General features: G+C 46.7%; 2 protein-coding genes across 3 annotated transcripts in view; one reads left to right on the top strand and one right to left on the bottom strand.

The window, feature by feature from the left end:
- Positions 1–12,455, top strand: part of gdpd5b (glycerophosphodiester phosphodiesterase domain containing 5b) — a 227,580-nt gene that overhangs the window by 169,402 nt on the left and 45,723 nt on the right. Inside the window, exons 6-8 of the mRNA XM_078544979.1 lie at positions 366–464; positions 1,518–1,611; positions 2,465–2,610. Of these exons, the coding sequence (XP_078401105.1) occupies positions 366–464; positions 1,518–1,611; positions 2,465–2,610 (339 nt within the window). The remainder of the gene's footprint in view (positions 1–365; positions 465–1,517; positions 1,612–2,464; positions 2,611–12,455) is intronic.
- Positions 11,155–12,455, bottom strand: part of LOC144682565 (BTB/POZ domain-containing protein KCTD14-like) — a 1,380,231-nt gene continuing 1,378,930 nt past the window's right edge. For both annotated transcript variants that reach the window (XM_078545011.1, XM_078545009.1), the window contains exon 3: positions 11,155–11,200. The gene's annotated coding sequence lies outside the window, so the exon portion shown is untranslated. The remainder of the gene's footprint in view (positions 11,201–12,455) is intronic.

Here is a 12,455-nt window from a genome sequence, read left to right as displayed (position 1 = left end):
GCAAGTTTTTCCTTTTAAAGGCTGTGAGTTGCTGGGGGACAATTGGATCTCTCAAGACTGAGATTGATTCCGGTTGGAAAAGGGGATCAAGGGTCATGGACCAACGTTGGGTAGATGGAGTTGAGATACGGATCGATCTTCATCTCATTGGATGGTGGAAAAGACTCGAGGGGCTGAATGGCCTCCTCCCGTTCCAAGGTTCTTGAAACTTGCAAGGGTTGGCGACCTGAGGGAGTGGTGCTCCCTCTGCCTATACCCCATCGAAATACTCTCCAGGACCCAGCACTGTGAAACCATTCTGATCTTGATAGTATAGGCCATGAATGTGAGTTATGGAAGGTGTAAACTTCTCTTCACTTTCCTAGGTTGGACTGATGGTGGTGCTGGTCGCTATTCTCGTCGCCATGATTTCAGTCAATCAGCTGTGGAATGAAGAGTGGGACATAATTCTCATATCATTCCAAGTAAGTATTCATTCTACTGTGACCTTTTATTATTTTTTGTTTCTTTATTATCCATGGGGTGTGGGCGTCGTTGGCCAAGGCCAGCATTAGTTGCCCCATTCCTAATTGCCCTTGAACTGAGCGGCTTGCTTGGCCATTTCAGAGGGGCAGTTAAGAATCAACCACATTGCTGTGGGTCTGGAGTCACGTGTAGGCCAGGCCGGGTAAGGACGGCAGATTTCCTTCCCCAAAGGGGTGTTCTTTCGAGTTATCAACAGTCACAGATTGCAACTCTTTCGAGTACAATCACAGTTCTTGGTTTCCGGGAGTGGGACATGAACCCACAACCCTCTGATTCAAAGGCGAGGGTGCTATGAACTGAGCCACAGCTGACACCTCCCCAAAGGGGTGTTAGTGAACCAGATGGGTTTCTATGGCAATTGGCGATAGTTTCGTGGTCACCATTACTGAGACGAGCTTTATAATTGCAGATGTTTCTCATTAGTTGAATTTAAATTGCACCAGCTACCCTGGTGGGATTTGAACCCATGTCCCCTCGGCCTGGGCATCTGGATTCCTAGTCCGGTGACATTACCTTTACCCTACAGTCTGTCTGTTTCCTTCTGTTTGACTTTTCTTTTGACATACGGTGGAATTATAATGGATTGTTTTCACAGAATCAGAGAACGCTTTAGCACAGAGGGAGGCCATTTGGGCTCTTTAAAACCCTGTTTTTCTCTCTCTTCAGATGATGCCAGACCCATTGAGTGTCTCCAGCATTTTCTGTTCATTTCAGATTTTCAGCATTGGCAGTGTTTTGCTTTTGCCCTGTCTTTCAAAGGGTTCCCCTGGTTAGTCCCGCTGTCCCCACGACCCTGAAAAATTCTCCTTTTCAAGTACTTTATCCATTTCCCTTTTGAAAGTTACTATTGAATCTACTTCCACCGCCTTTACAGGCAGCGCGTTCTGGATAAGCACAACCAGCTTGTGTGTTTAAAAAAAATAGTTGAGAGAAGGATAAACAAAATGACGGACAGTAAGATTGACGTTTCATTTTTTCTTTTCCTCACGCAGGCCACAGCACCTTTCCTGCACATTGGCGCAGTCGCTGCTGCCACAATGCTGGCCTGGCTAATTGCCGGACAATTTGCTCGATCAGAGAAAGTTGGTAGGTCGTTGTCTGTCAACCGTTGCCTGACCCTGTGAATCACTGTGACTCCCTCCTGTTCGCATTGGGCCCAGCTTTTGCCGCAAGGGGGCATCTCATCGCATGGTCCCGCCAGTTAAATTTCTGCCCTGGCTTGAAGGGGGGGTTTTGTGGTGTAACTTGCTGGGAGTGCGAGCTGGAAAACAGTTCCGGCGAGGGCAATAGGCCGTGTGGAGCTTCGATGGACAGCGGGACCGACAGTCTATCACCTTAACCAGTGAGATTTCAGGTTTGAGGAAGGAACAATGGAGAAGGAAACTGGGTAAATTAGAACTGAATCACATACAGAAAGAGAAATAAAGCGAGGGAAAAACAGATTAGCTTAAGCAAGAGGGAGAAAAAAAAAGAGACAGAATGGAGAGATGGGAAAAAGGAATAAAAATCTCGAACAGCAATTTATTAGCCAAAGGAATGAGACTTCACAGTGCCAACTCTTCCCTTCCTGGGCCAGTGAGGTTGAGTGGCAGCTGGGAATAAAAATCTCCTCATTAAAAAGTTCCTTACGCCATTAACCATCAGCCCTAACTTTCTGCGGCATGTTAAGTGGGCACTTAATGTGTAAACACAGAAATTTCACTAAACCTACGGGAAGGTTGAGGGTGTGCTGCTGTTTGGTCTGCAAGGCTCTTGGTGGAGCGACGCCAAATCATCTGGTGCCCTGGGGTTCATGGCATAACGGTGAGCGCCATTAAACCTGCCATTATCATCCCAGTAAAGCCTGGGCCCATTGTCCTGATCAGTATTTTGGCATCTGTTTAGTTTTAAAGACCCTTTATGTCTCGCTTGCCAATAATCTGCCCTCGTCTGCTTTCAGTTTTTCAGATTTTCCTAATCTTGGCATATTTAGGACTGTTAGTAGCACTTTACCTGGTCCCGCTGATCATCTACTCTCCCTGTATTATGAAGAGGGAAGATTTGAGCCGAAGACCAGCGATCATCGGAAACCGGGGTGTGCCAATGGTATGTAACCGCTGACCGTGTTGATGGGCTGAATGGCCTGTGCTGTAAATTTCCAAGTAATTCCATGTTACCCAGTGGGAAAGTATCATGAGCCCAGTCAGAAAGGCATCTCCAACGCTGCTCTTAGAGATTCGCATAGGGAAGTATGGAATGGGAGGAGGACATTGCACCATTGGCAGTCAATGATCAACTTGCTGAGAAAACTCTTTTCAGCTGAGAGCCATCATGCTTGGAACAGTCTTCAGGGTAGGAGGCAAGAGCTGGAGGGTGCTTTTGGAGGGCATTTTTAGTGGGGGCAAGGTGCTTTTGGCTCCTTACTGATGCTAAACTTGTCCGCTGGGATGGTATGCCTCAGTTATACAGGGCATTGGTGAGACCACACCTCGAATACTGTGTGCAGTTTTGGTCTCCTTATTTAAGGAAGGATGTAAATGCATTGAAGGCGGTTCAGAGGATGTTTACTAGATTGATACCTGGAATGAGTGCGTTGTCTTATGAGGAAAGGTTGGACAGACTGGGCTTGTTTCCACTGGAGTTTAGAAGAGTGAGGGGTGATTTGATTGAAGTTTACAAGATCCTGAACGGCCTTGAGAAGGTGGACGTGGAAAGGATGTTTCCTCTTGTGGGTGAGTCTAGAACTAGGGGGGCACTGTTTTAAAATTAGGAGTCACCCTTTTAGGACAGAGATGAGGAGAAATATTTTCTCTCAGAGGGTTGTGCAACTTTGGAACTCTCTGCCTCAGAAGGTGGTGGAGGCTGGGTCATTGAATAGTTTTAAGGCAGAGGTAGATAGATTCTTGTTAGGCAAGGGAATCAAAGGTTATCGGGGTTAGAGGGGAATGTGGAAATCGAAACACAAGAAGATCAGCCACGATCTTATTGAATGGCGGAGAAGGCTCGAGGGGCCGAATGGTCTACTCCTGTTCCTATTTCTCATGTTCTTATGTCACAGGGACTCCTCCCGATCCCGATCTCTTGGTGTAACTGTAACGGAAATAGCAGGGGGCACTGGTTTGCTGGTTTTCCCGGGGTTTCCACCCAATTTCCTGCAAATTTGTGGCTGTGTTGCCATGTGGAACGCTAGCCAGACATTATAACCCAAACAGAGTCCAAAGCCAAGTAGATTGGGCCTGTGCTCTCTAGAAGAGTGAAAGGTGACCTCATTGAAACCTATAAAATTCTTAAAGGGCTTAACAGGATAAACGCTAAGAGAATCTGGAACTATGGGCGACAGTCTGAGGAAAAGGGTCAGCCATTCAGGACTGAGATGAGGATAAACTTCTTCACTCAGGGCTGTGAATATTTTGAATTCTCCACCCCCAGGAGTAGCTTAGCCTTTGAGTATATTCAAGGCGGTGACTGAGAGATTTTTGGATACGAGGCATATGAGAGTCAAGTGTGAAAGTGGAGTTGAGCTGAAAGATCAGCCATGATGGTATCAATTGGCAGAGCAGGCGTGATGGGCCACGAGGCTTGAAGGGCCGAATGGTCGTCTCCTGCTCCAAGTTCGTATCTGGCCTACTCCTGCTCCTATTTCATATGTTTTTCTTTCTTTGTGGAAGACTCCTTCCTTTGAGAGTATTGATGGGCCTGCTCTACGGTGTCGTATTTGTGGGAGTTCAGAGTGTTGGGCACGTACGAACATATGAATCAGGATCAGGAGTAGGCCACTCAGCGCCTCGAGCCTGCTCCGCCATTCAATAGGACCATGGCTGACATGAATGTAACCTCAACCCCCCATTCCCACCTACTCCTGATAGCCTTTCATCCCCTTGTTAATCAAGAATCTACCTAGCTCCATCTACACCAGTGTCTTAATCTCTCAGGAGTAGAAATTACGTTTGCTCTGTTGTTTTAGGTGTGGGAGGAGGAGGGGGCGGGTTTAGCAATCGATGAATTTCCAACCTATCGTCATAAGGTTTTTGAAAAATTGATCAATAGAAGTATTTGTTTGTGGGGCAGGATGAGTCAAAATCCAAAGTGTGCTGTGTTCCTGCGCTCTGATTAGTTTAGTGGTGGTGTCGGTATGGTAACGGGCCATCTGACATCATCACCAGGCCCAACATGCAGTGCTTGGGATTGAGAATAAAGTGTTTGAAAGTGGGTCACGCTGACATAACTTTGGTATTTGTTTTTCATTCTTTTCTGCAAGTGTTGTGTGTGTGTGACCTTGTCACATTTTCGCTTTGTTAGAGAGTTTCAGCGTTGGCGTGGATGTATTTTACTTAAGGTAAATGAGTCACCCTCCTAATAAATAAGTCTGTTGTCTCATGCTGCTCCTGACTCATGCGTATTGCATCACTCTCACTGCAAGGATTCTAAATCCCATTAACCCCCGTTGTGTGGGATTCCAACTCATGTTCATTCCCATTCACTCACAATGTACAGGACTTCAATTCCCGCTCCGTTCCATTGTGTGTAATTCCAATCACTACTCACTCCCGGTGTATACAATTCCACTAGACCAAACCCCTGCCCATTTTACTCCTCGTATATGGAATAGCAATGGATCAAGCACTTCCACCGAACAGCATTGGAACGTGCCAAATCTTTCCAGTTCATCCCACCGTACAGATTTCCAATGGAAAGGTCCTGATCCAAACAGGGCTTGTTCCTGTAAAAGGCAGCAACACTCTATCAGGTTTGGAATACCGTTCGTTCTACATGGTCCACGGGCCCATGAGTTAGGGAAATTGTCCAATTCTGGAAGAGGTTTGTGCCCATTTCTGCCCAAAATGACTGCCTTGTCTTTCCAAAACCTAAAATGGACCCACGGGTAACCATGAAAGATCACTGATACCCATAAAGATCCTCATTCCCACACGTGAAATCCTATGTGGATACCGTGGAATGGCTCAGGGATTATTAAATACCTCAGAGCAAAGCGAGGTAAGGGGAGATTCGAAAGAGGTGTTCAAAATTCGGGAGAGTTTTGACAGGCTGGATAAGCAGAAACTGTGTCCACTGTCAGGAGCTGACCGTAATTAGTAAAACAAGAGTGAAGCGGTTGGAGGGGGGGGAGATGGGGAGAATTTTTTCCACTCGGTGAGCAGTGATCTGGAAGGCACTGCCTGAGAGGGCGGTGGAAGCAGATTCAATAGGAACTTTCAAAACGGAATTGGATAAATACTTAAGAAGGCAAGTTACAGGGCCATGGGTAAAGAGCAAGGGAGTGGGCCTAATTGGATGGCTCTTTCAAAGCGTGGGCACAGACATGATGGGCTGAATGGCCTCCTCCTGTGCTGTACGGTTCCATGGTTTTCTATGATTGCTTCCATTTATCAAATTGGGCTGATAGCGTTGGAGCTGAGTGTAACAGATTGCGCTATCGTCATGGTTATCCCAACTGCCAGAAGTGTGAAGCAAAGTGGGGCAGGGCGATGGGGCAAGGGATGGCATTGACATGATGAGCCAAGTGGCCTCCTCCTGTGCCATAAGCCTTCTCTGATTCTATGAATGTAAATGGTACTTCATAGCTTCAGGAGAAACTTCTTCACCCCGAGAATGGTGAGTGTGTGGAACTCACTGCCAGATGGAATAGTTGGGGACAAATAGCACTTAAAGGGAGCATAAAAGACTAGGAACAGGAGGAGGCCATTCAGCCCTTTGAACCTGTTCTGCCATTTGATGAAGCCAGGGCTGATCTGTGATCTAACTCCAGATACCCACCTTTGCCCCGTAATTATTCTTTCATGGGATGTGGGCATCATGGACAAGACCAGCATTTGTTGCCCATCCCTAATTGCCCTTGAATTGAGTGGCTTTCCCGGCCATTTCAGGGGGCAGTTAAGAGTCAACCACATTGCTGGGGGTCTGGAGTCCCGGCAATAAAGACGGCAGATTTTCTTCCCTTCCTTTCCTAGTGAACCAGATGGGTTTTTACAACAGTTGTTTCATGCTCACCATAACTGGGCTTTCAATTCCAGATTTATTACCTGAATTTAAACTCCATCAGCTACTGTGGTGGGATTTGAACCCATGTCCTTCAAAGCATTAGTCTGGGCCTCTGGGTTACTAGTCTAGTGACATTACCACCACACCACTGTCTTCACCCTTCTAACTGATGCACCCCTTGTTACTAATTAATCAACCAACTAGGTAACCTGTATGGAGCATAAACACCAGTGTGGACCTACCTGTAAGACCAAGTGGGATGTGTCTGTGCTGGGAAAGAGGTAACACTCTTGCCTTGGAATCCAAAGGGCCATATTACATAGGATTACATAGGACGTAGAGTACAGAAACAGGCCATTCGGCCCAGCCACTCCATGCTGGTGTCCATGCTCCATTCAAGCCTCCTCCCACCTTTACTTGTCTAAATCTATCACTGTAACCCTCTATCCCTTTCACTGTAACCCTCTATCCCTTTCACTGTAACCCTCTATCCCTTTCACTGTAACCCTCTATCCCTTTCACTGTAACCCTCTATCCCTTTCACTGTAACCCTCTGACCCTTTCACTGTAACCCTCTGTCCCTTTCACTGTAACCCTCTGTCCCTTTCACTGTAACCCTCTGTCCCTTTCACTGTAATCCTCTATCCCTTTCACTGTAACCCTCTATCCCTTTCACTGTAACCCTCTGTCCCTTTCACTGTAACCCTCTGTCCCTTTCACTGTAACCCTCTATCCCTTTCACTGTAACCCTCTATCCCTTTCACTGTAACCCTCTATCCCTTTCACTGTAACCCTCTATCCCTTTCACTGTAACCCTCTATCCCTTTCACTGTAACCCTCTGTCCCTTTCACTGTAACCCTCTATCCCTTTCACTGTAACCCTCTGTCCCTTTACCCTCATGTGTTTATCCAGCTTCCCCTTAAATACAAATACACTATTTACTTCAACCACTCCCTGTGGTAGTGAATTCCACATTCTCCCCACTCTCTGGGTAAAGAAGTTTCTTCTGAATTCCCTATTGGATTTCTTGGTGACTATCTTATATAGATGGCCTATCGTTCTGCTATTCCCACAAGAGGAAACATTCTCTCCGTATCCACTCTATCAAAACCTTTCATCGTTTTGAAGATCTCTATTAGGTCACCCCTTAGCCACCTTTTTTCAAGGGAAAAGAGACCCAGTCTGTCAATCCTTTCCTGATATGTATACCCACACATTTCTGGTATTGTCCTTGTCAATCATCTCTGCACACTCTCCAGCATCCCTATATCCTTTCTATAATATGGTGACCAAAACTGCACACTGAAGGTGTCTAACCCAGGTTCACTACAGCTTAAACATAACTTCCCTACTTGTCAATGCTAACCGTCTAGAAATAAAACCCTTGTGCTTGGTTTGCATTTTTATTACAGCCTCGGTAACCTTTTGTGAAATGTTTAGCGACTGGTATAATCTAGGGTTAAGTAGTATCAGCCCATTTTAGAAAGAGATGTTAATCTGAAGGATAGTCTGCCTGTCCAGTGCAATAGCAAGATTCCATGGTGCCGACTGAAGAGGTGCAGCAGTGTGTGTACCGTCTACAAGATGCACTGCAGGAATTCACCAAGGCTCCTGAGAGAGCACCTTCCAAACTTGTGACCTCTTACCACTTAAAAGGACAAGGGCAGCAGATAGATGGGAACACCATCACCTGGAAGTTCCCCTCCAAGCCACTCACCTGACTTGGAAACATATCGCCCTTCCTTCACTGTCGTTGGGTCAAAATCCTGGAACTCCCTTCCTAACAGCACTGTACCACATGGACTGCAGTGGTTCAAGAAGGCAGCTCGCCACCACCTTCTCAAGGGGCAATTAGGGATGGGTAATGAATGCTGGCCCAGCCAGCGAAACCCACATCCTGTGAATGAATGACAGACGTGGCTCAGTGTGTCAGGAGGATTTGACTTCAAGTCCCACTCCAAAGACTTGCGCCACAAAAGCCTAGACTGACACTTCACATCACTGAGGGAGTGCTGCACTGTCAGAATGCCATCGCCTGCCCTCTCAAATGGATGTGACGTAAATCATGACTCGATTCCGAAGAACAGCAGGGGAGAGAATTCTCCCCGTGTCCCGGCCAATAATCATCCCTCAATCAACAGCACCAAAACAGGAGATCCGGCCGTTATCTCAGGTCTGTTTGTGGGAGCTTGCTGTGCACGGATTGGCTGCCGCCTTTCCTATGTTGCAGCAGCGACTGTGCTTCACAAGTACTTCATCGGCTGTAAGGCACTTTGGGATGTCCTGAGCTGCCACCTCGGCTTTCTTTATGGGGTGATTCAACTCCGTTTGTTTGTTTGTTTGAGGGAAGTGCTCCACCTAGAGGCAAAGCTGGAAACTGGCTCGTCCTTTGCTTTAAACGTGACCGAGGCCAGAAGTCCGAGGGAGATTCGAAGTTCAGGACTACTCGTGAGGCCTTGGCTGCTCAGATGCAACAGATCAGCACGACCCCAGACTCTACGGCTTTGCCTCCGATTTGGGAACCAGCGTACGCCATAGCTACCCAGTCCACCCGCATCCTCCCCAGACTAGAGGGACGACAAGAGTATATTTTTTAGCATTTCTAGTTATTATTTGAGAAGCAGTTTGCTGATGAATTCAGTGCCTTTCCCTAAACTCTCCCTAAGAATTGTCCTCGAGCTAAAGAATTGGAGGCAGATTTGTTTTGTCTTTGGCACCTTAAACTTAAGAAGGACTTTGAGCTTAGGTACGTTCATGTTGGACTCCCAAGAGATTGATCCACGTGCGCTGGGTGACATTCACACCGTGCTTTGTTAGCAGGAGTTAGTTATTAATCTCCTCTTCAACAAATAGGTCAAACTGTACCCTACCCAAAAACTCAGCTTTCTGGGAATGAAGGAATTTGTGATTCATTTGTTATTTATAAGTGTAACTTGTTTTAAATACAAAGTTTAATAAAGTCTGGTTGCTCCTCTCAATCCATGCTTCCTGCTAACAATATGACAGGGGCTGAAATATTTCTGTATCTGGAAACAACATGAGTTTATTGCAGTAATCGGAGGCAAAGTGAGAGGTATCACTGTTTGAGAATAGGTCATAGTCTATTTAATTGTCAGCATGTGGAGGACAGGTCCAACACAGTGTTATATACAGAGTAAAACTCTCCTCTACTGTCCCCATCAAACACTCCCAGGACAGGTACAGCACAGGGTTAGATACAGAGTAAATCTCCCTTTACACTGTCCCCATCAAACACACCCAGGACAGGTACAGCATGGGGTTAGATACAGAGTTAAGCTCCCTCTACACTGTCCCAATCAAACACTCCCAGGGCAGGTACAGCACGGGGTTAGATACAGAGTAAAGCTCCCTCTACACTGTCCCCATCAAACACTCCCAGGACAGGTACAGCATAGGATTAGATATAGAGTAAAGCTCCCTCTACACCGTCCCCATCAAACACTCCCAGGGCAGGTACAGCACGGGGTTAGATATAGAGTAAAGCACCCTCTACACTGTCCCCATCAAACACTCCCAGGACAGGTACAGCACGGGGTTAGATACAGAGTAAAGCTCCCTCTACACTGTCCCCATCAAACACTCCCAGGACAGGTACAGCACGGGGTTAGATACAGAGTAAAGCTCCCTCTACACTGTCCCCATCAAACACTCCCAGGACAGGGTCAGCACGGGGTTAGATACAGAGTTAAGCTCCCTCTTTCCTGTTGCACTAAGTATGTAATAAGGAATTATGAGAGTACAAACATGCTGCAGAGAAATATGGTGTTATATCCATCAATGCAAGTTGTGTATCTGTCTTTTGCTGAAAAATATTTTGCATGTTGCCACCTTGCCCCACCCAGTGGTTAATTTGAGTAATGCACTTTTTAAAAAAACTATACAAGCAAAATACTGCTAATGCTGGGAATTTGAAATAAGAACAGAAAAATGCTGAAAATATGCAGCAGGTGTGGCTGCATCGGGGCTGAGAAGAACAGAGTTAACGCTTCAGGTCGATGGGCTCTGACGAAAGGTCATTGACCTGAAACGTAAACTCTGTTTTTCTCTCCACGGACGCTGCCTGACTTGCTGAGTGTGACAGTGTTTTCCGTTTGTATCTTTAAAAGCCCTGTTATTTCTGAGCGCCGGGTTGCAGGTTTGTGTTTGGCCGTGACTCGGGGCAGCAGTGCCCCTGGGCAGGCAGATCAGGGATGTTATGAGGTATCCTCTCTGCTCCCTTCAACAGCCCCAGTTGCAGAACCCCAAACCTCAGCCTGTCAAACTGACGATCGACCCGACCTCCTGCAAAACAGACCATAATATTAAACTGAGCGCTGCTGAGCGCTGAACGTGTCTTGACGGCACTGTTGCACCCTCCTGCGCGACCACGTCTCACTCTTGTCGGTTAAACGTTGAAAAATTGCCACCCAATAACATTTTTCGTTGATGCAGCTCCTCAAGGATGGCAAAACACCACAAGGCGCTTTCCACAGGCCACGGTCAAAAGAGACTTTGTAAAGAGCTGCATAAGGAGATCTTAGTGCTGGTGATCTTATGGGGATCAAAGGTTACGGGGAGATGGCGGGAGAATGGGGTTGAAAAACTTAGCAGCCATGTTTGAATGGCAGAGCAGACTCAATGGGCCGAATGGCCTAATTTCTGCTCCTATGTCTTATGGTCTTATGGTCTTATGGTCTTATGATCTAAGCTGAGGAGTGTCTTGGAGGGGAAGGGAAAGAAAAAAAAGGAAGGAATACTTGCATTGATATAGGGCCTTTCACATCCTCAGGACCTCTCAAAGTGGTCAACAGCCAATGAAGAACGTTTGAAGCCGCCGTGGTAATGTAGGAAATGCAGCAAGCAGCTTGGGCACAGCAAGCTCCCACAGTCAGCAATGTGACAATGAGCAGATACTCTGTCTTAGTGATGCTGACTGAGGGATAATTATTGGCCAGGAACCTGGGAGAGCTCCCCTGCTCTTCCTTGAAACGGTGCTAAGGGATCTTCTCCGACCACCTGAGAGCCAAGATGGGGTCTCAGTTTAATATCTCACCTGAAAGATATGGTGCTTCTGACAGTGCAGCACTCCCTCAGGACTGCACTGGAGAGTCCACCTTGATTCTTGCACTGGAGCAGGATTCGAACCCACGACCTCTGAGCACAAAGGCGTGAGTGCTGCAAACTGAGCTTTGGCAGATTCAGGAGAGGTTTCGAAGGGTTTCCTGGGCTTAGGGGGCCTGGGCAGCTCAAAGTGACAAAAAGCGCTTATTGGGCCGGAATTAGAAACAGAAAGATCTGGAAAGGTTCAGCGGGTCAAGCAGCGTCTGCGTGGGGTTACACACAGAGTAAAGCTCCCTCGATACTGCTCCATTAAGCAGGTAATAAGGAATTATGTGTGTACAAACATGCTGCAGAGAGAGGAAGGCGTAGTGTTACCATTCCAGGCTTATGACCTTTCATCAGTGCACAGTTATATAAAGCAAAATACCGTGGATGCTGGAAATCCAAAATAAAAACAGTATGATGGGAATACTCATCAGGTCTGGCAGTGTCTGTGGAGAGAGAGAGAGAGAGAGAGACAGTTCATGTTTCAGGTCAAGCACCTTGAAGGAAAACAGAAATGTAATCGGCTGTTTGACCAAGCGAAGGTTGGGGTGGGGGATGGAGGAAGAATGAAAGGGAAGGTCTGTGATAGGGTAGAGCTCAAATGAGAAAAGATTTTGGGGGGTACAAAAGGTCAAAGGAACAGTAAAGTAAAGAATCTAAAGGTTTGTCCAGAGTGGGTGTAATTGGCAGAATCATGAACAGCTCTGTCCAAAAGCAAAAACAAGATGAAGACCAATGAGTGCAAAGAAAAGACAAGATGGAGACAGAGCTCATGGTCTGAAGTTGAACTCAATGTTGAGCCCAGGAGGCTGTAAAATGCCGAATGGGAACATGAGGTGCTGTT

Source organism: Cetorhinus maximus, chromosome 7, assembly GCF_964194155.1.
Source record: "Cetorhinus maximus chromosome 7, sCetMax3.hap1.1, whole genome shotgun sequence".
Lineage (NCBI taxonomy): Eukaryota > Metazoa > Chordata > Chondrichthyes > Lamniformes > Cetorhinidae > Cetorhinus > Cetorhinus maximus.
This window is presented reverse-complemented; position numbering and strand designations above follow the sequence as displayed.